The 24,668-nt window shown below is 38.2% G+C and overlaps 1 protein-coding gene across 5 annotated transcripts in view; it reads left to right on the forward strand.

Moving 5' to 3' along the window:
* NOL4 (nucleolar protein 4) overlaps positions 1 to 24,668 on the forward strand; it is a 167,294-nt gene that overhangs the window by 85,120 nt on the left and 57,506 nt on the right. For all 5 annotated transcript variants that reach the window (XM_058178220.1, XM_058178222.1, XM_058178221.1 and 2 more), the window contains 2 exons: positions 851 to 963; positions 8,584 to 8,716. In XM_058178220.1, the coding sequence (XP_058034203.1) occupies positions 851 to 963; positions 8,584 to 8,716 (246 nt within the window). The remainder of the gene's footprint in view (positions 1 to 850; positions 964 to 8,583; positions 8,717 to 24,668) is intronic.

The raw sequence follows: 24,668 nt of genomic DNA on the forward strand, positions 1-24,668 counted from the left end.
AACCTCCTGCAACCCTCTGCCAGTGAAAACAGAGCTCAGGAGGGCCGCGTGCAGCATTCCCGACCTCTGTTTTCACTGGCAGAAGGTTGCAGGAGGTCACAGCAGCCAAAAATGGAGCCCACTTTCACCGGCAGAAGCACCACAGGCTAGTCCTTCACTGTTTCCAGAGTGGTCCCTTGGGCCAGATCTAAGTACCTTGTGGGCTGGATCTGGCCCCCGGGCCTTGAGTTTGATACCCTGAGTGGCCTTTTCATAATATATTTTGGAAGGTGTAGAAAAAAGAAAGATGTAGACTGTAGAATGGTATTTGCCTTCCACATAGCATGGTACATGCTCCTTTCTGTGCTAATCATACAGCCAATATCATTCAATTTGGGCATATTTTGTTAAAATGTGCGGAAGCATAACAAAAGCCCTTTTACAAGACAACAACTAAATACATGCAATGTGCTGCCACACTTTCTGGATGTATTGTCATTTAATTACATATCCTGGATGTAGCTTTCTTGCTGAAATTAAAGTCAGGATTAGTGAGACAGGAGGCTGCCTGAAATCCTATGCAAACTACCTTGAACTCTATTATGAAGTAAAATGATCATACTTAATTATGGGACTTTCATTGCATCTCTTTCAAATCTTTCTATATAAAATATCTCAATATATTTTTATTGTCATGTAAAAGTTTGCAGTTATGAAGAAATTTTTATAATCCCCATGGAGTTTATCAAGTTGCAGTTGCTGATTAATTTTTCCTAAAGTGGAAATATTCTAAAACACTTAGTTTGCAATTAATTTGCTTACAGAACCCTGTAATTATCACATGATATATGATATGTTCTAATTCTTTCAGATAATGGAAAACCTCCAACATTGGTGACAAGCATGATTGATTATAATATGCCAATCACAATGGCCTATATGAAGCATATGAAGCTGCAGCTATTAAATTCCCAACAAGATGAGGTAAATACTTAGTTTGTTCATATTAATAATAATTATATTCAAATTAGATTCATGTATGTAATTTGCTGTGTGAGATTTGGACTTGGGTTAAGAGTTTTTCTTTTTAATGCAATTTGATTTTTCCAGATGGAAAATATGGTAAACATGAGAACTTTAAAAAAAACCATCTATAATATAGAGTCCGTAAATTTATAGATAGGTAATATTTTAGATAATTTTGCTAACTGAACAGCTTGTATCATTAACTACTGTCCAAATAATGGGGAAAATATGGGAAGCAACATGATAAGGCATTTTTTTCATAGTGTTATTGGTTATCTTGAAAGGAATCATGAAAGTTTAAAAACAATAAATTGTCTTTGAACATTTGACTATCTTGACTCTTACCTATAAATTGGGGAGAGAGACATATACATGACAAAGTTGATGAAATGGCACTCACTGAACTGTCTCAGTGTTCCTCAAACTTGGCAGCTTGAAGATGTGTGGATTTCAACCCCCAGAATTCCGAAGCCAGCATTCTTGCTGGGGAATTCTGGGAAATGAAGTTCACACATTTTAAGTTGCTAAGATTGAGAAATGCTGCTGGTAAGTATACATAAAAGAGGAAAATAGACAAAAAAGAAATATACAAATGTCCAAAACAACTTCTAGAAAACCGAGACTAATCATTGCCTCTTTAGGCAGTACAGATTAAGAATAGAGAGATTCATAACAAAGCCTCCTGAACTCAATTTTCAGTTTTACCCAACCTAAGATATTTTACTTAAAAAAAAAAACATTTACCATTTGAAAAGAAAACAATCTGAAGAAGAAATGGGAAAGCTTTCCTTTTGACCTAATTAATAATCAGCTTTTACTCTAAAAGTATAAAATAAAGTGAAAAGAATATGCTAATTGGTTGTCTCTCAACCTAATTCTAACTCATCCACCAGACACAGCCATCAATAAAATGAGGAAGGGGAAAAGAACATCATATTATTTGATCTGTTGATCCTCTACACTCCTCTTAAAAGGTTGCTGCTAATTGTAATAGTAATAGTATATCTCCAAGAAGGTCTAAGAATTTAGATTTATATGAGAAAAAAAAAATTGGGACGAAGGTACCTTTTGCCCAACATAGCCAATATGATCAAATTTGGAATATCTTGTACTCAGTCAAATTCTATATCTATATTCACACTAATCTTCAAAAGTAATGAAATATTTATTTTTACAACAGTTTTCTTATTATGCACATGTGATTCTATAACATATAAATATATCCACATACATTTTTGAATACGTTTTTGTAACATTTGCATGTTTACAATAAGCTTTCCTTAATGTAGACATCAGATGGCAGCACCAAGCCAATTTTGGCTAACCCCTGAAAAAGTTAACAAGGTAACTCCATATTACTATTCAGATGGAACACAAAAGGTTGTATGATCTTTTGTATAAAGTATCAAATCACTTTATACTATGCCATATTTTCTGATCATAGTTAAAATATTTTCATGATGCATCATGAGAAAAGATATCTTGCTGAGTGGCTTAAATTGTTAACCTATTCCCATTTTTTGGGGAGTAAGAACTATTAAATACAGTCAACCCTATTGAGCAGGATCTGTCTGAGTAGACAGAATCAGAAAAGCAAACTACAGCTATAGGTCTGAAAAGTGCTAAAATAAACTGCTCTGCTGTGTCTATTCTGTATATTAATGGGACTATAATTGTGGTGTTTTATTGCTGCCTGCAACTGTCCCCATGAACATCTGACTATTTCCTACAAATTTACAATTCTATAGTAGTTTTTTTTAAAAGAATGATTCTAAATAACAACTGCCTGGCTTACAGCTGGGCATGTGAAAACTGGCAATTTGTGCCAAGATTCCGGGGCCATGACCATTTTCTCAGGGTGTCAGGTTCTGATACTGAATCTAATCCAAGGTTAACACATTATGACCAGTGGTGAAATTCATTTTTTTTTACTCCCTGTTCTGTGAGCATGGCTTAGTGGGCGTGGCTTGGTGGTCAACTCAATGTCATTCCCACCCAGTCACATGACATCCCCCCAGCCACACCTACCCAGGTTTTGTGGCGCCCGGTGTTTTCTGTGGGAAATGGGTCATGTGACTGGGTGGGCGTGGCCAACTTGATTGGTCTTACCCTTAGGAAATTTTTCCTTAGTCCAACTCAAAATAAAATAGCACTGTCAGGAAATTGTTATTTGCCTAACTAGTTGGCCAGGCAATATATAAACTAACTATGTATGTTTGCAGTAAGAAAGGCATGATATTGCTTTAAGGCTGTGCTGCATCATGCAAGCATCCTGATTGTTGAGCTCTGTAGCCAATGTATAAAAGGACTACTAAATTATGGCTTGTGGGGAATCTACAGGGACGCTACAGCATTGTAACCTGATGAAATGCTGCAACTGTATATTTGAGCTTTATGATCGTTGCTTGATCATGGCTAGTTACTGATTCCTCAAGATACTGACTGTTGTGAATTGAACTGTGTTTTGCCGAACTGAAAGAAGACCTTGTTTGTTGTGCAAGTCTACGTTGGTAAGAAGACTTGATATTTGTAATATCCCTGGACTGGCTTTATAAGTGTATGACCTGGATTGATTTTGGACTTTGTCTTTGTCTTTCTCCTAAAAGTAAAGGAATATCAAACCCCAGTTGGTCTGCAAGTGACTATTATTGTATACAACCAGTTTCAGTCATTTTCATGCATAAGGTACTCTGCTCAACAGTCCACAACCTTGGTTGTGAACCCAGATTACCCTTAACAAGCACTGTTCCAATATTTAGACTAGAATAGAATAACAGAGTTGGAAAGGATTTCCGAGATCTTCTAGTCCAACTCCCTGCTTAGGAAGGAAACCCTACAGTACTTCAGACAAATGGTTATCTAATCTCTTCTTAAAAATTTCCAGTGTTGCAGCATTTACAACTTCTGAAGGTAAGTTGTTCCACTGATTAATTGTTCTGTCAGGAAATTTGATGGGCTCCTACAAAAATGAGGGAGTTAATTTATTTTCCAAAGTATCAAAAGTCACAACAAGAAACAACGGATGGAAACTAATCAAAGAGAGAAGCAACCTAGGACTAAGGAGAAATTTCTTTAGGGTGAGACCAATCAACCAATGGAACAGCTTGCCATCGCCAGAGGCTTTCAAAAAGAGTGAGGGAAGTACACCCCAAAAGGACAGTGCCAGGAACCACTAAAACAATGCAGAAAACTTAAAACAGCCATTTACCTTTTTTAAAAAAGTCAACCCCAAAGCAAATGCAGCAGCTGAGAGGGAAACTAAGAGCAGCTGCTCAGGCTAATTGAAACCCTGGGCATGCTGCCAAAAGCCATCAACCCTTCCAACTCTATTATTCTATGTTCTTTATATTCTAAATTAGGTGCTTCACAGCAGAAGCAATACAGCTGGCTGGACCACACATGCATTAAATTCAAGGCCTGTATGATCAAGCTGCATCATTGTTCCCTCCTGTATCTTTTCTCCCAGGAAGAAACAAGAAGTAGCCAACACTGCAGCAGCTATAAAAAGTCTTGGGAACCTCCAAGGAGTATCAGTTGATCACAGAAGTGTTACTTAATACTCTTTATAATGAAAATGTTTGTAATCTTGTCCTTCTTCCTGAAGGGAAGAGGTTAATTCCATCCCTAGATGGGTGATTGATGGGTTTCCCTGCCCTAATCCTGTCAGTTTCTGTAGTTTATTGACTTGATTCAACCTTAGACTGGCTACTGCTGACCTCACCCCATTGCTAAGAGGTCTGTAAGAGGCGTGCATAAGAGCACCAGCGTACCTACCGTCCCTGTCCTAATGTTCCCTTTAATTGTATTCATTTTATGTATTCAATTCATACCGATATTATATATATTTCCTAATACGTACTTTTTTTAAATTTACATTTATATCCCGCCCTTCTCCAAAGACTCAGGGCGGCTTACAGTGTGTAAGGCAATAGTCTCATTCTATTTGTATATTTACAAAGTCAACTTTTTGCCTCCCCAACAATCTGGGTCCTCATTTTACCTACCTTATAAAGGATGGAAGGCTGAGTCAACCTTGGGCCTGGTGGGATTCGAGCCTGCAGTAATTGCAGGCTGCTGTGTTTTAATAACAGGCTATCTTACAGCCTGAGCCACCACGGCCCATACTAAATAAATAAATAAATAAATAAATAAATAAATAAATAAATAAATAAATAAATAAATAAATAAATAAATAAATAAATAAATAAAGTGGAGTTATTAACTGAAGTGAAAGAGAGAGAAAACCTCTCTTGCACTTTATTTTTAACTGGTTCTCTGAACTGCCTCAGCAATTTGCTAACGATTCAGGCGAACTGTTGAGAACCGGCTGGATTTCACCTGTGATTATGATGCGTTGCTTTCCTTACCTATTATGAATGTATATGATCTTGGAAGATAGAATGATCAGAGTGAATCTGTAACATGACAACAATGAGGAACAGGGTTGTAACTAGTGGGTTGTGACCTAGTCTTAGCCATAAAAAATAGTACCATAAACACAGGAGCTACAAAATATTTCCATTATTTTTCATTAGGTTAAATTATTTTTAATTGACTTTTTTTTTTAAAAAAAGAGGATTGCTTCCAATTAGAAGCCTAGTCAATCATCAGTCAAATTAGCCTTGTTAAATATGCATTCTTTCTGGGTTTTTTTTCAATTCATTTTTATTGATTTATTACATCTGCATCCCACCTTTCCCTCAGGAGCTCAAAGCAGCATACAGTGTTCCCTCTTCCTATTTTTTCCCCTTACAACAATAACCCTGTGAGGTAGGTTGAGCTGAAAGGGAGTGCCTACTCCAAAATCATCTAGTTGAGAGTAGACTAGAGTCTCTCCTTGCTTCTAGTCAAGTACTCCTTATTTGGAATTATTTGAACTAATGAAGTGAGCAGGGGGAATCATGACACATTCCTAGCCAATGATTATAAGTTGTAATATGTGGAGTGACCTTGGGTGTTTCAGGAAAGAACCACAGTATTGGAACAAGACTTGTTACTTTCTTAGAAGCAGCATTGTTATAAAAAAATACCAGCTTACCTATTATAATTGTGTTGTGTATCACAACAACCAGAAATGAAAAGAAACCCAAAGCAGTTTACCATGTAGGTTTTATTGATACATTCCAAGTTTGCAGCTTGTAGGGAGTTGCCCCTTTGCATAAATTTTTTTTAAAAAAAATATCTGTTCAACTACTTCACTTGCAATTTCCTTTCAGAAAGTACAACTCATAACAGTATCCACTGTCTAAAGAAGGCATAACGGCAGAGCATTGCTCTGTCCTATTTTTCCCAGTTGTCTGTTATCTTGGGACTATGGTGCAGAAATGAAGCCCGCTCTAGCTTCTGCAATTGTCTTAGAGACAAAGAACTGCTGCACAGTCGGTAGTAGTGATTATATACAGTATTTCAAGAAATAAAACCTAGGTTTGCATGCCTTCCCCATTATCCTCTAAGGGTATACACGTGAAGGATTAGGTTCATTTCAAAAAACCAAGATGGTCTGTGAGACTTTCAAGTTTCACCCTTTTTTACGTGCATTGCATGTTTAAGGGTGGTGGTGGTGGGTTGATTTGCAGTCATGTCCACAATATTGACTTTTTGAACCTCCTGTTAAATAAGTCTAAAAACAATTGGCACCTAGTTCAAACTTTCAGTAGTGGAATCTCTGTATAATACTTAAATAGTTGTGGTTGGTGCTTTGTAAAATATTTTTGTTAAAAGGGCAATTTAGGCCATTTTAGATTTACAGTGAATCTTTTAAATTTACAATGAATCATTTTAGACTTACAATGAATCCATTTACTATAGTTTAAATCAGGAATTCCTTACTTTTTTGGGATTGCTAGCAGATCTAGATTTTTGGGTATATGTGACTGCTCTTGCAAAATAGACTACTTTGTAAAGAAGTCATTATCCATTCATAAAATAACTTATATGGTAGACAATCTTTTTTTATTTATTTATTTTTGTCATAACAGTATATACAAGCATTAACATGAAATAACTATATAATACATAAGCATATATATGAGCATAAGTATGTAATAAGTATGTAATATCCAATATTAATTGGATATAATGAAGAGGAACAATAGGACAGGGAACGGTAAGCACGTTTGTGCTCTTATGCACGCCTCTTATAGTCCTCTTAGGAATGGGGTGAGGTCAATAGTAGATAGTTTTTAGTTAAAGATTTTGGGATCTGTTACAAAGCATTCATTTAAAACAATGCTACCTGACACTTATAGCTGCTTCCTGTGTAATACTTATTACTTTTGGCTACATTTATTCTTTCCATGAAAATAAAAGCTTTGAAAGCTAATTTTTCCTCTGAATTGGGGATCCTAGGAATAAGTAGTCCATTTATTTATTCAGTTTGTTTCATTGATTAATTTTTTTTATTTTAGTTATCTATTTAGGTATATACTATAACCTTGTTATACTTTTATTCAGGTACTGTATAGAGTAGAGGAGGTGGATTATCTCCACATTGTGGGTAGAAGTCTGGATAGGAAAAAATGTACATCCTATGTGAAAGATTTCCCCTTGTTTAGACCTCGATGTGAACATATAGGTGGTGAAGAAATAAGACTAGGGATAGCAGGGTGGTTTCCTTTGCCTCTTGCATGATGTAACTGTGTTGAGAGAAAAAGACTTATTTCAAACTACTTTTATTCTGGAAAACAGTGTTTTTTTTCTGATGAGTACTTTCCCTGGCAGACTAATTTTCACACTAGATTACTGTAAGCATGATAGAAAATGAATCTCTATCCTTTCATCAGGAAAGAGTTCATTTCATGGCTATATTGTATACTGTGAAGAATAGATTGACAAGGAGGCCCTAGAAAATGTAAACAAATTTTATATGTAATATAATGCTTCATAATTTAAAAAATGCATGCTGAATTTATACCAAATGTTTATTTATAAGAATTAATTCATCATGCTTGCATATATGTTGGATGGAAAACAAAACTTGGTTTATACATTAATGCTTTTCAATAACAAGAGTTAGTACTGAAACAACGATAATCTGTTCTGATCCATTACTTATCCATAATTTATTCCTCTGCTTCAATTGCCCCAAAATTAATTTTACCCCATCCTTCATAACTCCAAAGTATTTTGCTATTATTTTACCTGATGTCTTACCATAGCATCTATTATAGTTTGATGGAGTTTATACAAGTCCTTAAGATTTTCTTTTTCTTTGCTAGGATTTGTAGCAAAGATACTGTTATCTTACACCATTTCATTCTGCATTTTTAAGAGACAGAAGTATTATGGTGATCTGTTTGTAGAGCTGTTTTGAGCAACCTTCTATCTCTGTTTCATTTAATCATTAATTATGAATCTATTTATACATAACATATGTGTGTGTGAATATAAGTTTCCAGGGGGAAATCAGCCAGTTAATTATTCTTTACATAAATGTTTACAATCTTAAGTGTTCTGACTCTTTACATTTATTTCTTGCTAGATTTGTTATTATTTGACATAATCCACTTCAGTACAAACACGTTTAAAAATTACCTTGATATTTTAAGTAGGCTGTGACATGGAATGTTATATTTTCAGGATGAAAGTTCCATAGAAAGTGACGAATTTGATTTGAGTGATTCTACCAGAATGTCTGCTGTGAATTCTGACCTCAGTTCAAATCTTGAAGAAAGAATTCAAAGTCCACAAAATCTTCAAAGTCAGCAAGATGGTAAGATATTTTAACGTTTAATAGATAAAGATGAGTTTCATTGCTAAGTTTTTTTCTTTATTGATTTCTGTTTTTGTTTCTATTTTTCTTTTGTTCAATTGTGTCCAGTTCTCGGAGACTGCCTGGACAAGTCCCTGCAGTTTTTTTGGCAGGATTTCTCAGAAGTGATTTGTTAATGCCTCTTTCCTAGAACTGAGAGAAAGAGGCTAGCTCAAGGTCACCCAGCTGGCTTTGTGCCTAAGGCAGGGCTAGAACCAGTGGTGGGATTCAAATAATTTAACAACTGGTTCTCTGCCCTAATGACCAGCTGGGTGGGCGTGGCCAGGGTGGCCGTGGCCAGGGTGTATGACAGACAGCACTCAGCCTTCTGCACCCTCCTGGAAGCAAAAACAGGCCACGAGGGGCGCCCCCCCCGCCCCATTTTGGGCCTAGTAGGCCTTCCTGCAGCCTCCTGGGAGCAAAAATAGGCCACTTACCTGAGAGCCAAAATGGGGTGCATGGGGACTCCTGGAAGAGGTGGGGCAGGAAGGGAGACAGCCAGCAATTTAACTACCAGTTCACCCGAACTGGCCCGAACTGACTGAATCCCACCACTGGCTAGAACTCAGAATCTCCAGTTTCTGAGCTGAAGCCTTAACCATCACATCAAACAGGCTCTTTATTTCTGATTATTCACAGGCAATTGTTGATTCCTGAATGTGATGAACTATTTCATAAGATTGTTCAAACCATTTCAAACAAAAACAATTTTTGTGTGAATATATCATTAAAGTAGCTGTATTCTTTGGAAGATGCTTCCAGGCTATCACCAGCCATCTTTGTGTATTTGCTTTACATATTTGCTTTGCTCCACATCTGACCCTAACAGAAATGTTATCTATGTATGCAGAGACATGTCCTTTAAATTGGATAGACTTTGAAGCCACTGTGAAAGTCTTAAAAAGGACACAATTGCTTTAATGCTTCAAAGATACTAATGTACTTTGTGAAGCACAACCTCTGCATCACTAACACTATGGTCAGATTTGCAAACAAGTATAAACTACCTACATGCATCCTAGATCAAACATTGGGACCTACCTGTCTATGTCATAGTACGTCAGCATGATCTTAAAGACATCGCTATCATTTATACCATGCGAGATGCTGAGTACCAACCTGATCACAGGTTGGTCTGGTCACTTCTCAAACTTCACATAACCCCTTTACTGTACATTATAAGCAACCAAGAACTGTCAGAAAACCAATCCACATCAGCAGTCTACAAGAAACAGATCAAGTCCAACACTTCCAAGATGTACTTACTGAAAACCTCTCCAGCAAGTTATCACTTGTAGGAACCAATTTTGAAAAGTGGATACAGTGTAAAGAAGGTATTACACAGACTGCAAAAAGTGCACTTGGACTGAAAACATGGGCTTATCAAGACTGGTTTGATGAAAACCACAAAATCATTTCAGCAGTCCAACAGGCCAAAAACAAGACCTTGGCAGACTGGCGGAATAATCCATCATCACATCAAAGAAAGAAAAGCTTGAGTATCCGTAGTTTAAAGTATAGATAAAACTGTGAGAAATACAGAACAAATAGTGGCACAAGGAGGCTGAGCAGGTGAAATGCTATGCAGACACATATGCCACCAGAGAGTTCTTCAGTGCCATAAATTTATTTATTTATTTTATTTATTTATTTATTCATATTTATATACCGCCCTATCTCCCTAAGGACTCAGGGCGGTTCACAGGCAAAATAAAAATACATATAGGATACAAAATAAAACATCAGATTAAAAAACTTATTGAACATAGCCCAATAGTTAAAAATAACAATATACACAATAAAACCCAGTTAAAACCCATATAAATTTAAAACCTAGTCCAGTCCTGCGCAGATGAATAAATATGTTTTAAGCTCGCGGCGGAAGGTTTGGAGGTCCGGAAGTTGACGAAGTCCTGGGGGGACTTCGTTCCAGAGGGTGGGTGCCCCCACAGAGAAGGCCCTTCCCCTGGATGTCGCCAGATGGCACTGTCTGGCTGACGGCACCCTGAGGAGTCCCTCTCTGTGAGAGCGCACGGGTCGGTGAGAGGTATTCGGTAGCAGCAGGCGGTCCCGTAGGTAGCCCGGCCCTATGCCATGGAGCGCTTTGAAGATCGTTACCAAAACCTTGAAGCGCACCCGGAAGGCCACAGGCAGCCAGTGCAGTCTGCGCAGGAGAGGTGTTACATGGGCACCCCGAGGGGCTCCCTCTATCACCCGCGCAGCCGCATTCTGGACTAACTGAAGCCTCCGGGTGCCCCTCAAGGGGAGCCCCATGTAGAGAGCATTGCAGTAATCCAGACGAGACGTCACGAGGGCGTGAGTGACCGTGCATAGGGCATCACGGTCTAGAAAGGGGCGCAACTGGCGAACCAGGCGAACCTGGTAAAAAGCTCTCCTGGAGACGGCCGCCAAATGATCTTCGAAAGACAGCCGTTCATCCAGGAGAACGCCCAAGTTGCGCACCCTCTCCACCGGGGCCAGTGACTCGCCTCCAACAGTCAGCCGCGGACTCAGCTGACTGTACCGGGATGCCGGCATCCACAGCCACTCTGTCTTGGAGGGATTGAGCTTGAGCCTGTTTCTCCCCATCCAGACCCGTACGGCTTCCAGACACCGGGACAGCACCTCGATAGCTTCGTTGGGGTGGCCCGGTGTGGAAAAGTACAGCTGAGTATCATCAGCGTACAGCTGGTACCTCACACCGAAGCCACTGATGATCTCACCCAGCGGCTTCATATAGATGTTGAACAGAAGGGGCGAGAGAATCGACCCCTGCGGCACCCCACAAGTGAGGCGCCGCGGGGCCGACCTCTGCCCTCCTGTCAACACCGTCTGCGACCGATCGGAGAGATAGGAGGAGAACCACCGATAAACGGTGCCTCCCACTCCCAATCCCTCCAACCGGTGCAGCAGGATACCATGGTCGATGGTATCGAAAGCCGCTGAGAGGTCTAATAGGACCAAGGCAGAGGAACAACCCCTATCCCTGGCCCTCCAGAGATCATCCACCAACGCGACCAAAGCCGTCTCAGTGCTGTATCCGGGCGGAAACCGGACTGGAACGGGTCCAGATAGACAGTTTCCTCCAGGTGCCGAGGAACTGACATGCCACCATACTCTCTACAACCTTCGCAGCGAAGTTTGGAGACTGGACGATAATTACCTAAAACAGCTGGGTCCAGGGAAGGCTTCTTGAGGAGGGGTCTCACCACCGCCTCTTTCAAGGCGGCCAGAAAGACTCCCTCCAACAAGGAAGCATTTGTAATCTCCTGGAGCCAGCCTCGTGTCACCTCCTGAGTGGCCAGTACCAACCAGGAGGGGCACGGGTCCAGTAAACACGTGGTGGCATTCAGCCTACTCAGCAACCTGTCCATGTCCTCGGGAGCCACAGGGTCAAACTCATCCCACAAAATCTCACCAAGACCGCCCTCGGATGCCCCATCTGGATCCCCGCAATTTTGGTCCAGACCGTCCCGAAGCTGAATGACTTTATAAAGTCTATGGTCCTTCTAAATCAGGATGCACCCTCTTGTTTCACCTGAAGGGATGGGATGAAATGTGCATCTGCAGCAGCAGCAAAGGAATGTTTTTGCAACTCAGAGTCATCTCAGAAAGAGACCCAGATTAAGAGAGTGTTCAGTCCCAAGTTGGATGGGGGAGGAGGGAAGAGGTCCAGGGTTATCACACCTTAAAATATCTCAGGATATATCTAGTAGGTTAGAAAGTTATAGCTTTACTTTGGCAAGATTCTGTCCATTAGGTGCAAGTAAATACAATTTTGAACTCATTTGAGTCTCACTGTATACATATATACAGTGTATATAGGTTGAGACAGATCAAAGACCAAGAAGGACTGAAAAGTCATTGGGCTGAACACTTTTTCAACTTACTCAATAGGTCATCCAGATTTGATCATAGTATCATGCAGCAGATTCCTCAGCTGCCAGTCTTGAATGTCTTAAACCATGGGTGTCAAACTTGCAGCATCACGTTGCCATCATGTGATATTTTTCAATGTTTTTCCAATTTGCGGAGCTGGGATGGGTGTGGCCTGCACGTGATGGATCTGGCCCGTGAGCCACTAGTTTGACATCCCTGTCCTAGGCCTTCCTTCTTCTACTGATGAGATCAAGAAAGTGATCTCATGTAGATGACCTCAAATAAAGCAACAGGCCAGGATAGCTTTCCTGCTGAGATCTGCAAAACACCAAACCCAAACATCTTGCATGCATTCCAAAATGACTTGGAAGACATTTGGTCCACCGAGGATATACTTCTTATTGTGGCTCTCTATAAAAATAAGGGAAGCAATTTAAACTCCAGAAACTGCTGAGATAACTCCTTGTCATCCATCACAGGCAAGATCTTTGCCCACATTCTCCTAAGCAGACTTGTCATTGTCTCAGAAAGAAATCTCCAGAGACACAGTGTGGTTTTCATCCAGAAAGGTGTACAGCAACATGATATCTGCCATGAGGCAAGTCCAGGAGAAGTGCTTCAAGTGGAACAAGCCTCTTTGTCTTCATTAACATGAGAAAGGCATTTGACACAGTAAGCAGAGAGACTCTCTGGATCATCCTGAGATGTTAGGGGTGCCTAAAGAAATTTTTGAAGTTGATTCAACTGCTCCATGATGCAATGACAGGACAGGTTCTTTACAGTGATGATACATTAGCTGCATTTGCCATTTCCAATGGTGTAATACAGAGCTGTGTGCTAGTCCCAGTCCTACTCAATCTGTTCTTTTCTTACATATAGTTACATGCTGCCCAGGGTCTGAAAGAGGGAGTGTACATCAGATCATGATTGAATAACTCTGTCTTTGACCTTTGCCTCTTGAATGCACAAAGTGTCCCCTACAGTCATTCAAGAAATCCTCTTTGCTAATGCCTGAGTGCTCCTGGCACACAAAGACAGTGATCCACAGTTGATGCTAAACAAATTCTCAAAAACTGTTATGCTGTTTGGCCTACCAGCCTGAAAAAAATTGAATTACTTTACCAGCTTATGCCAAACACCCAGCCCTATAAAAGCAAAAATCACTGTTAATGACACTCACCATTTTTTTAAATTTGCATTTATATCCCGCCCTTCTCCGAAGACTCAGGGCGGCTTACATTATGTTAAGCAATAGTCGTCATCCATTTGTATATTATATACAAAGTCAACTTATTGCCCCCAACAATCTGGGTCCTCATTTTACCTACCTTATAAAGGATGGAAGGCTGAGTCAACCTTGGGCCTGGTGGGACTGGAACTTGCAGTAATTGCAAGCAGCTTTGTTAATAACAGACTGTCTTAGCAGTCTGAGCCATCAGAGGATCAATGTTTGCAAATATTTGGTAAGCATCATCTTGAGCAATGGGTCTTTAACAACAACAACAAAATAACTACAGGATCAGCAAGGGCAGCCAGGTATTGGGACAGTTATGCACTAGAGTGCTGTATTAACATCCATATCTCTACAAAGTTAAAAGTCTACAGAAGTTGAGAAACTGCCAGATAGGCTGGAAGGGGAAGGGTCAAGCATAAAGTTGCTTATTTTGGCTATTTAGGAGTTGGTCTGTTGCTTGCTCCTGATGACAGAACTGTGGTTACCACTTTTCCCTATATGGATGTGAGTCCTGGAATCTAAATCAAAGGCATATCTAAAAAATAACTTTTCCCCCCATCCTTAGCATTCATTGGCAAGACCATGACTCCAACCTGCAGGTTCCGGATTGCACAGAGTCCACCAACATCGAGTCTCTTGATTATCAGAGCCCAGATGAGATGAATGCCATCAGTGGCTAATCCTGAGAGTCAAAGATGAAAGTGAAAAATATAGATGCACTTTAACATCAAGAAAACAAAATGTTGACAACTGTAGAGAACAGACATGTCAGAGTGCAGATCAGCAATGAGACAATTGAAATAGTAAAGGAATTCATCTTCCTGGACTCTAAAATCAACCAAAGTGGTGACTACAGAAGGTGTATAGCACTTGGAAAAATTGCAATGTGCCGTAAGATCTGGACTAGTAATGCCATAATTTTACCAATTGCTACTTATGGATGTGAAATTTGGACTCTGAAAAAAGCAGATAAGAGAATGTCTATGGAGATTCTCAATCATTCCGATCATGGTTGTCCCAAAGGAACAAAGGAAGTCAGAACTAAAGAAGTTTCTGGGATCAGAAGTGAAACGTCTTCAATGTTGTGGCTCCAGCCCCCGAACCTGGCCCCATGCCCGAAAGTGACTCCAAGAGTGAAGGGGAAGGGCTGGTAAGGCTTACCTCAGAAGCACCAATTCCTTTGGCCCGGCTCCAGGAGCCAGAACCAGGCCAGTCGGAGGACGTAATGAGGCTGACATCCCCTGATTCTTCCCTTCCTCAGGCTACGCCTTCAGATGCAGCTGATAATCATACTAATCAAGCCTGGATTGACCCGCGCTTCAGAAGATTAGAGAGGCGGCGTCATCAAAGGGAAGGGTGGGGCAGGAGCCCCACTCCACAGGATATATAAGGAGCTTTGGGACTGCTCTCAGTTCCACAGGAAGCAAATTAGCTGAACCGTGTCGAAGTGAGCTGAAGTCTTAATCTGTTTGAACTTTTTGGCAGGCAGCTGCGTTTTCTCGGCCAGGACTGATAGGAGCCGTGAATCCACTGGCTGTAGGCCAGCTCGTTACTCCAAAGTAAGGATGGAGACAGAACACTTCAAGGAAAAACAAAGAAACTCCAGTTTGCCTTTTGAAAAAGCACTCTTGGAGCAGATAGGAGAAGATGGATGCCTTTGAACTGTGGTGTTGGTGGTGACTTGCCCATCCCATGGACTGCAAAAATAACAAAGAAATCCTAGACCAAACCTCACCAAAAATATCACTTGGAGCCAAGTTCACCAAACAGAAGCTGTCATACTTTGGTCATGCCGTGAGAATTGACTCACTCGAAAAGTCAATCATGCTGGAGTAATCAATGGAAAAAGGAGAAGGGACTGCCATAGTAGCCTCTGGCTGGACATTATAAAGGATGACACCAGGATGACCATGGCAGATCTGAAGGAGGTAGTAAGAGATAGAGAGGTATGACATGTGCTGATCTATAGAGTGGCCAACGGTCAGATGCACGTGAATGGTACATGACAATGAGCCTTCTATCCTAGAGACTGGAATTGTTTTCCTGTGCTTATTCCTTATGGAATAGAGTATGGCACATGTGTTTCTTATAAGTATTCCCATTCCTTATTCTCACCCCATTCCTAAGAGGACTATAAGGGGCGTGCATAAGAGCACAAAAGTGCCTACCATTCCTGTCCTATTGTTTCCTTTCATTATATCAAATTAATATAGTTATTGCATACTTTTGCTCATATATATGCTTATATGATATGTAGTTATTTTATGTTGATGCTTGTGCATATTGTTGTAACAAAATAAAAAAAAAGTACAGCTAAGTGCATTGCTTGCAAGTCTCCTACCTGAAAACAAAATTTCTATTATTTTGTTTTTAAATTGAAATTTGCTAGATCTACTCTTTGAAAATTTTGAGCATAGTTCATAACATCTAAAGATAATTAATACTTTCTTGAGGAGGTTGACAACAAAATTTATATACTTGCAATATTTTTTTTAAATTCCCAGTTTTTTCTTGGAATGCAAGAATTCTTGTTGCTTCATGCCTACTTGTTATGGGACATCAGTGACCTTTTAAATACCTTTAGAAGACAGTGGTATGACACTTGAATTTAAAGAATGGAAGGAAGGCAGAAGCAGCTAGATTTCAGAAGAAAATTCATGTAGAAGTTTTTTTTCTTTGAATTCAGATAAAGTGAAAAGGGATATTTTTGGATCCTGCATCTTTAAAAAAAAAAAAAAGAATGCCAATGAAGAAAACTGTTGGATGACTCTTATAACACATTTTATATAATTGTCAGTTTAAACTAAAGGATAATGCTTGTTGCTTATGATAAGGAATTAATCATATCCTAATTAAAAAGTATTACAGTTGTCATAAATGAATAAGTCAGCTTGGTAGTAAATTGCAACATAACTGCTTGGACAAGCACAAAAAACCATTATAGTACAGCTTTTTATTCACTGATTAAGTCTGGCTTTCCTGTTGTAATAGGGAAAAATTCTTGAATTCTGCACAAGAGTTCAATTTAGATTAGGCACATGCCATGTATTACAATATAGTTGGAACAAGTAAATATACATACTTAAACACTGAGTATTTGAAAAGAAATTAGAAAAACAGCATTTCAAGCTTGAGGTTGTTAACAGTTAAAGTAGAAATCTATGCTTTCCGTGTTTCCCAAACTTCATGAATATCTTTAGCCTAGACATAAGCTGGCAGACTAATATGTACAGATGAAACTCAGAAAATTAGAATATCGTGCAAAAGTTCATTTATTTCAGTAATGCAACTTAAAAGGTGAAACTAATATATGAGATAGACTCATTACATGCAAAGCGAGATAGTTCACGCCTTGATTTGTCATAATTTTGATGATTATGGCTTACAGCTCATGAAAACCCCAAATTCACAATCTCAGAAAATTAGAATATTGTGAAAAGGTTCAATATTTTAGGCTCAAAGTGTCCCACTCTAATCAGGTAATTAAGCCATAACACCTGCAAAGGGTTCCTGAGCTTTTAAATGGTCTCCCAGTCTGGTTCAGCAGAGATCACAACCATGGGAAAGACTGCTGACCTGACAGTTGTGCAGAAAACCATCACTGACACCCTCAAAAGGTAATTGCAAAAGAAGTTGGATGCTCCCAAAGTGCTGTATCAAAGCACATTAATAGGAAGTCATGTGTAAAGGAAAAGTGTGGAAGAAAAAGGTGCACAAGCAGCAGGGATGGCAGCAGCCTGGAGAGGATTGTCAGGAAAAGGCCATTCAAAAGTTTTGGGGAGTGTCACAAGGAGTGACAGAGGCTGGAGTCAGTGCATCAAGAGTCACCACACATAGACGGATCCTGGACATGGGCTTCAAATGTCGTATTCCTCTTGCCAAGCCACTCCTGAACAACAAACAACATAAGAAGCATCTTACCTGGGCTAAAGAAAAAAAGAACTGGTCTGTTGCTCAATGGTCCAAAGTCCTCTTTTCTGATGAGAGTAACTTTTGCATCTCATTTGGAAACCAAGGACCCAGAGTCTGGAGGAAGAATGGAGAGGGCCACACTGCAAGATGCTTGAAGTCCAATGTGAACTTTCCACAGTCTGTGTTGATTTGGGGAGCCATGTCATCTGCTGGTGTTGGTCCACTGCCTTCATTAAGTCCAGGGTCAACACAGCTGTCTACTAGAAGATTTTGGAGCACTTCACGCTTCCTTCCACAGACGAGCTTTATGGGGATGCTGACTTCATTTTCTAGCAGGACTTGGCACCTGCCCACATTGCCAAAAGTACCAAAACCTGGCTCAATGCCCATGGGATTACTGTGCTTGATTGACCAGCAAACTCACCTGACCTGAACCCCATAGAGAATCTATGGGGCATTGCCAAGAGAAAGATGAGAGACCGAACAATGCAGAAGAGCTGAAGGCTGCTATTGAAGCATCCTGGTCTTCCATAACACCTCAGCAGTGCCACAGGCTGATAGCATCCATGCCACGCCGCATTGAGGCAGTAATTGATGCAAAAGGGGCCCAGACCAAGTACTGAGTACATATGCATGCTTATATTTTTCAGAGGTCCGATATTGTTCTATGTATAATCCTTATTTTATTGATTTCATGTAATATTCTAATTTTCTGTGATTGTAAATTTGGGGTTTTCATGAGCTGTCAGCCATAATCATCAAAATTATGACAAATCAAGGTGTGAACTATCTCACTTTGCATGTAATGAATCTATCTCATATATTAGTTTCACCTTTTAAGTTGCATTACTGAAATAAATGAACTTTTGCACAATATTCTAATTTTTTGAGTTTCACCTGTAGAATCACCTTACATCTCTTGTATAATTGTGAAAACAAAAAGACATTCTAATTTTTAATACCATACACAAATACCAATACTAACAGAAACTATGTATTAATTTGTCAGTAAATTAAAAACTAAAGCAAAATAATGGAGCTATTTATACTATATCCGCATGTGTGAAAACAGGCTTTGGTGCGGAATTGAAAATTGATTGACCTGTTTTTTTTCCAGATGGCAAGGTAAAAAGGTTTCTTCAAATTGGAGGTGATGCCACTGTATTGAAAATTAATACTTTTGAAACCTATAAAAGATTTAAGCAAAGCTGGCATATAGCATTTTTCATTGATTGACATAACCTTCAGTTGCTTCAAAGAAAGTACTACTCATTGAGTTTTCTCAGATGCAATGTATTTTTCACAAATTAATATCAACTTTAGAAGATGAAACTAAGTTACATTTACTATTACTACAATCATAACAGTAGTGCTGGGCACTTTAGTGAATTCTTTGTGAGGCTCCTGCTGACTACAGAATGATGGCTGAGCTAATCACACATTATTCTGCATAGTGTTTTGAATTATTTGTGTCACAAAAAGTGAAGGATTGCTTGTAAAGATATAATGAATTGCCATTTGAGCTAGGCTCATCAGTTGTCCTATGAATAGATCAAATCGGTGTTGGTTTTACATATACTCATTCATGAATTTGCTCTAATTCCTGCATGATTCTTTATGAATTCTTTATGAACCTCACCATACATTTATTGTCATATTTATTTATTTATTTATTTATTTTATTTGTCGTAACAATATATACAAGCATTGCATAAAGGATTATATAATATATAAACATATATATGAGGAGAAACGAGGTACTATAAACATATATATACATAGGGGAAGAAACAATAGGACAGGAATGGTAGGCACGTTTGTGCTCTTATGCACGCCCCTTAGAGTCCTCTTAGGAAAGTGGTGAGGTCAACCGTGGATAGATTTTGAGTAAAGCTTTTGGGGTTATGAGAAGAAACCACAGAGTCAGGTAATGCATTCCAAGCATCTATAATTCTGTTACAGAAATCGTGTTTTCTGCAATCTAAACTGGAGCGGTTGACATTGAGTTTGAATCTGTTGGTAGCTCTTGTGATATTGTTATTGAAACTAAAGAAGTCATTGACAGGAAGGACATTAACATATAACATATAACACGTAATTTGTTTGCTTTATTCCAAGTTGAATATGCAACTTTCCCTAATATAAAGATTTCTTCACATAGCTTTCCTTAATGTCTTTTATATTCATTCCCCCCCCCCCCCCAGTATTTGAAACAAAAATGCTTATTAGTTTGTGAGCAAAGACCAAAAAGTCAGGATTCCTAATCGGTTGCCATGGTAGGAAAATCCTGTCCCTAGGCTCAGGCAGAGAAATTTTACTTTAATAATAGGAAGGGAACATCAGATAATAGCAATAGCATTTAGAGTTCTATACTGCTTCATGGTCTTCCAGGCTTCTCTAAATGGTTTACAGCAGGGGTCTCCAACCTTGGTCCCTTTAAGACTTGTGGACTTCAACTCCCAGAGTTCCTCAGCCAGCTTTGCTGGCTGAGGGACTCTGGGAGTTGAAGTCCACAAGTCTTAAAGGGACCAAGGTTGGAGACCCCTGGTTTACAGAGTCAGTATATTGCCCCCAACAACCCTCATTTTACTGACCTCAGAAGGATGGAAGGCTGAGTCAACCTTAAACAGTGAGGATCAAACTCCTGGCAGTGTTTACATTCTGCTTATTTCTTACTGAGAACCAATATTCCAATATTGAACCAATATTCTTGTGTGTCAAAAGCAGAATAGTATAACCTGCTAAATTCCTTAGAGGGAAAAATAGGATAAATATACTATGAATAAAATAAACATGGAGCAGTTCTTGTATATCTGCCAATTGTCAGTGCTTTGAATGGCTACTAGTATTTATATCTGTTTAGAAATAAAGTATGCAAGAATAAAGTTTAAAAACAGACTGTTTTTAACTGCACATTCTTTGATTTATTTTCAGATGCGTCTATTTTCCTAAAAAATATTGCACTTGTATATATTTCACTTTATTCTGTAATATGTTTTCAGAAGTTTAAAATATTAATGTGAATGATGTAATTAGAAGGTGCAGGTCTGACTAGTCCACTATGAGCAATTGAATATGACTTCTAATAACAATAGTTGCTTCAAAATTGTCATGTTTGACTTCTTAGCAACAAAATACAGCCAGCTGATTATAATCAAGTTCTTAATTTTATTACATAATTACTTAGGTCTCACAAATGAAACTTTCTTCTTTCTCATTCAGGAAACAGAAATGCTTCATGTTCTTACCACTTTTCTACTTTTTGTAGTAGTCAATACACACTCATACTGGCAAAAGTATAAAAAATCATAAGATAATATTTTATATTTATGTCTCATGAATTTTATTTACTGGAAAAGTGATATTTCACTGGAGAGATGTTTGTGTTTGACTTGATCCTTCAGTTGGGGTCATTTTTGCTGTGTAATAAATAAAGACACATATGAATCTAAGGCCAGCTGAGTCAGAAAAATCAACATTTTCTTCCTTTATGCATCTTGCTTGGTTCTAGCATTCAGATATTCTCTAAATTCCTTGATCTCTTAACACATGGACAAATTTTACTACAATTTGATCTAGAAAACTGTTGTTAGGATTAGACAAGCTACTGTTGAATATTTGGAAATGTAACTCACTTTGGGTGTGCAAGTAAGTCCTTGAATATGGAATCATTCCAAATTCTTTTATTAGATTTCTTACAATTTAATTTTGAAAGAATGGCTTTACATTACTTTGTTTATGTAACTTTTCGTCTGATTCTTTTAAATTTGGTGCATGCAGATTTGAAGGGAAGGGAGGAGAAAAAGAAACAAAGAAAATTAAGAAAATACATTTGTATAACTAAGGGCCAAATAGCTTGTCATTGTCAGTAAATAAAATAGGATAGTAACTCTATTTTGTTTATATCAAATCATAAAAATCCTTTTTCATTTTGTTACAGTTCCCTATCCAAGCGGGAATAGGTGAGCTTTTTCTATTCAAACATTCATATCTCTAGGAAAGGTCTCCGAACAAACATGAGAAATAGTACAAGATTTTTTCCCCTCAACAGCCTTCAGGTTTCTAGGTTCTATAATCTCCCAGGATTTGAAATGGACACTTAACATTAGAACTATCATTAAAAAGGTAAAACTGCATCAACTCAGAAAGTTCAGACTGACCAAGGAACTGCTGATACAGTTCTACAGAGGAATTGTTGAATCTGTCTGTACTTCTATAACTTTCTGGTATGGTACAGCAACTGAACAGAACAGGACAGGTACAGAGTTCAATGAATAAGTAGGACTGCAGAAAAAATCCAATCAGAATAGAGCTGGAAGGGATCTTAGAGGTCTTTTAGGCCAACCCCCTGCTCAAGCAGGAGACCCTATACCAGGGGTGGTATTCACTTACCTTCGCTACTGGTTCACAAATGTGAGCATGTGCGCTCACTCACTCGCTTTGCTCATGTGCACCACCTCTGCGCATGTGCAGAGCCTTCCGCACATGCACAGAGCCTCAAAAATGGGACGTTTCCCAAACCGGATAGAACCGGCTCAATACCATCACTGCCCTATACCATTTCATATAGGTTGCTGTACAATCTTTTCTTAATGTAATTAAGGTCTTCGGATCTTCCGTCGTGAGCTAAAAACATATTTATTTATTCAAGCGGGACTTGCATAAATAGTTTGATTTTAAATTGGGGTTTTATTAATATTTTAAATTTTAAATTTATTTTAATTATCAGCCGTTTAGTAATTGTTATATTTTAATTTCGTTTTAATTGTATATATCCTGTATTTTATTCTGGCTGTACACTGCCCTGAGTCCTTCGGGAGAAGGGCGGTATAAAAATTTAATAAAATAAATAAATAAATAAATAAGAAAATGTAATTTCTTAATGTAATCTGGTTGCAATTTCATTAAGTAATGAAATTGCAACCAGCCTGCCTTCCATTGAGGATGAATACTGCATGAATCAGAAAGAGGGCTGAGAAAATATCTACAGAACCCTCACATCCTGGACATAAACTGTTTCAACTCCTTCCCTCAGGATGCCATTATAAAGCATTGCATGCCAAAACAACTGGACACTGAGACAATTTTTCCCTCATGCCATCATTTTGCTGAACACCTAAATTCCCACAGCATTGTCTTATGTCTAAGGATATTTTTACCCATATAGTAAGGCTGTATTACAATTATCATTCTCATCTTTCCTACTATCTTCTCCTATTGGTATCTTATGATGATATTTTTTGTTTGTATGTACACTGAGAGGTTATGCACTGAAGATAAATTCTCTGTGTGTCCAATCACACTTGGCCAATAAATAAGTATTCTATTCTGTCTTGGTTCTACATTTTTCAACCTAACATTGAAAAATGTAGAACCATGTTGGATATTAAGAGGGAAAATATCAAGCCATTCCATCCACGTTTCTGCCTACCCTTTGTAAAAGATTATTTTTGGGTTGTTTATTTGGTAAAAATACTTGTGTACTGTAGTCTTGATTTACCCATTTGTGAAAAAACAATTAGATAGACAAATAATAACTCATTTGGTGACCTTTGGATATGTCTAGATTACAATTCCTTTTGACATAAGACAGCCTTCATCATAAGCTATGGGTATGATTCAACAATAACATGACACCTTTATAATGAAGCTATTAAATGATTTAGTGCTGTATTGCTGAAGATTAAGAGACTTGATTCCAGACTAGGAATGATAACAAAGCCTAATCTATTTTAGATACAATCCTATAATAACATGATTAAATAAGACAAATTATTTCCTTTTTTATGCTGTTATATCGCATTCATACCACGCAGCCTTGAAAGGTATGACTAGGGCTGACAGATGTGACATGGTTCATTGATCTGTGCAATCCACAATCGTGTTTCTAAGTTATATAAACTAAAAATGATGAAAGAAATTGGAATTATACAGTTCTTGTTTCTGTGGTCATTTTAAATTCAGCAAAAATACTAAAAAAAAAAAATCCACATGCATATTAGGAATAAATTTAATTTATTTACATAGGCTAACATCAGGGGTGAAATGCTCCCGGTTTGGATTGGATCGCCCAAACTGGTAGCAGTGACGATGGGTGGTTCGGAGAACCAGTAGCAAAAATCCCTGCCCCCCCAGCTCATGCCCAGCTGAGCCATGTGATCATCAGAGGTTTTTTTTTACTTCGGCCGAAAAAATGCTTTTAAAAATAAAAATAAAAGCATGTGATGATCGCGCGGCTCAGCTGGGATCGTCAGAACCCTTTAAAAGCATTTTTTCTACAACCTCTTCGGTTTATTTTGATATTGTAAGCTGCCCAGAGTCACCAGAGTGAGATGGGGGGGGGAATAAATTTAATAAATAAATAAATAAAAATAAAGAAAGAACTGTTAACAAAGGTAGGAATATCGTAGTTGCATTTACAAATTATTTAGAAGAATAAAAAGTGATGTCAAAAAAGAAAACGGGATGTTGAGACAAACAAAAACAAAATCTGAAAACTTTATTCCAAAATTTCAATAACTATTGAATATTATCTATTAAAATGTTACTGAAATATGACATGGAATAAATGAAATATTGTATGGTAAAGTGAATGCAAAACTTCAAAGAAATAATCAGAGAACAATAATGAGATGCTATGGGGGGAAATCAAGAAAATCAATAAAAAGTTACAATTTAAGGGAAAAATTTGTACAAAATGTTTTACAGCTGTTATGTAATTTCCCCAATAATTATCAAGATAGACAAATCAATTTATAATAAATGTTGGAAAGCTTATAACATAGAAGAAATATTCTATAAAATGTGAGGATTATATAAAAAAAAACCCTCAGACGTACTGGAAAGAACTATTCAAACTATTCATTAAATCCTAAAAATAAAATTTGA

Source organism: Ahaetulla prasina, chromosome 3 (genome assembly GCF_028640845.1).
Source record: "Ahaetulla prasina isolate Xishuangbanna chromosome 3, ASM2864084v1, whole genome shotgun sequence".
Classification (NCBI taxonomy): domain Eukaryota; kingdom Metazoa; phylum Chordata; class Lepidosauria; order Squamata; family Colubridae; genus Ahaetulla; species Ahaetulla prasina.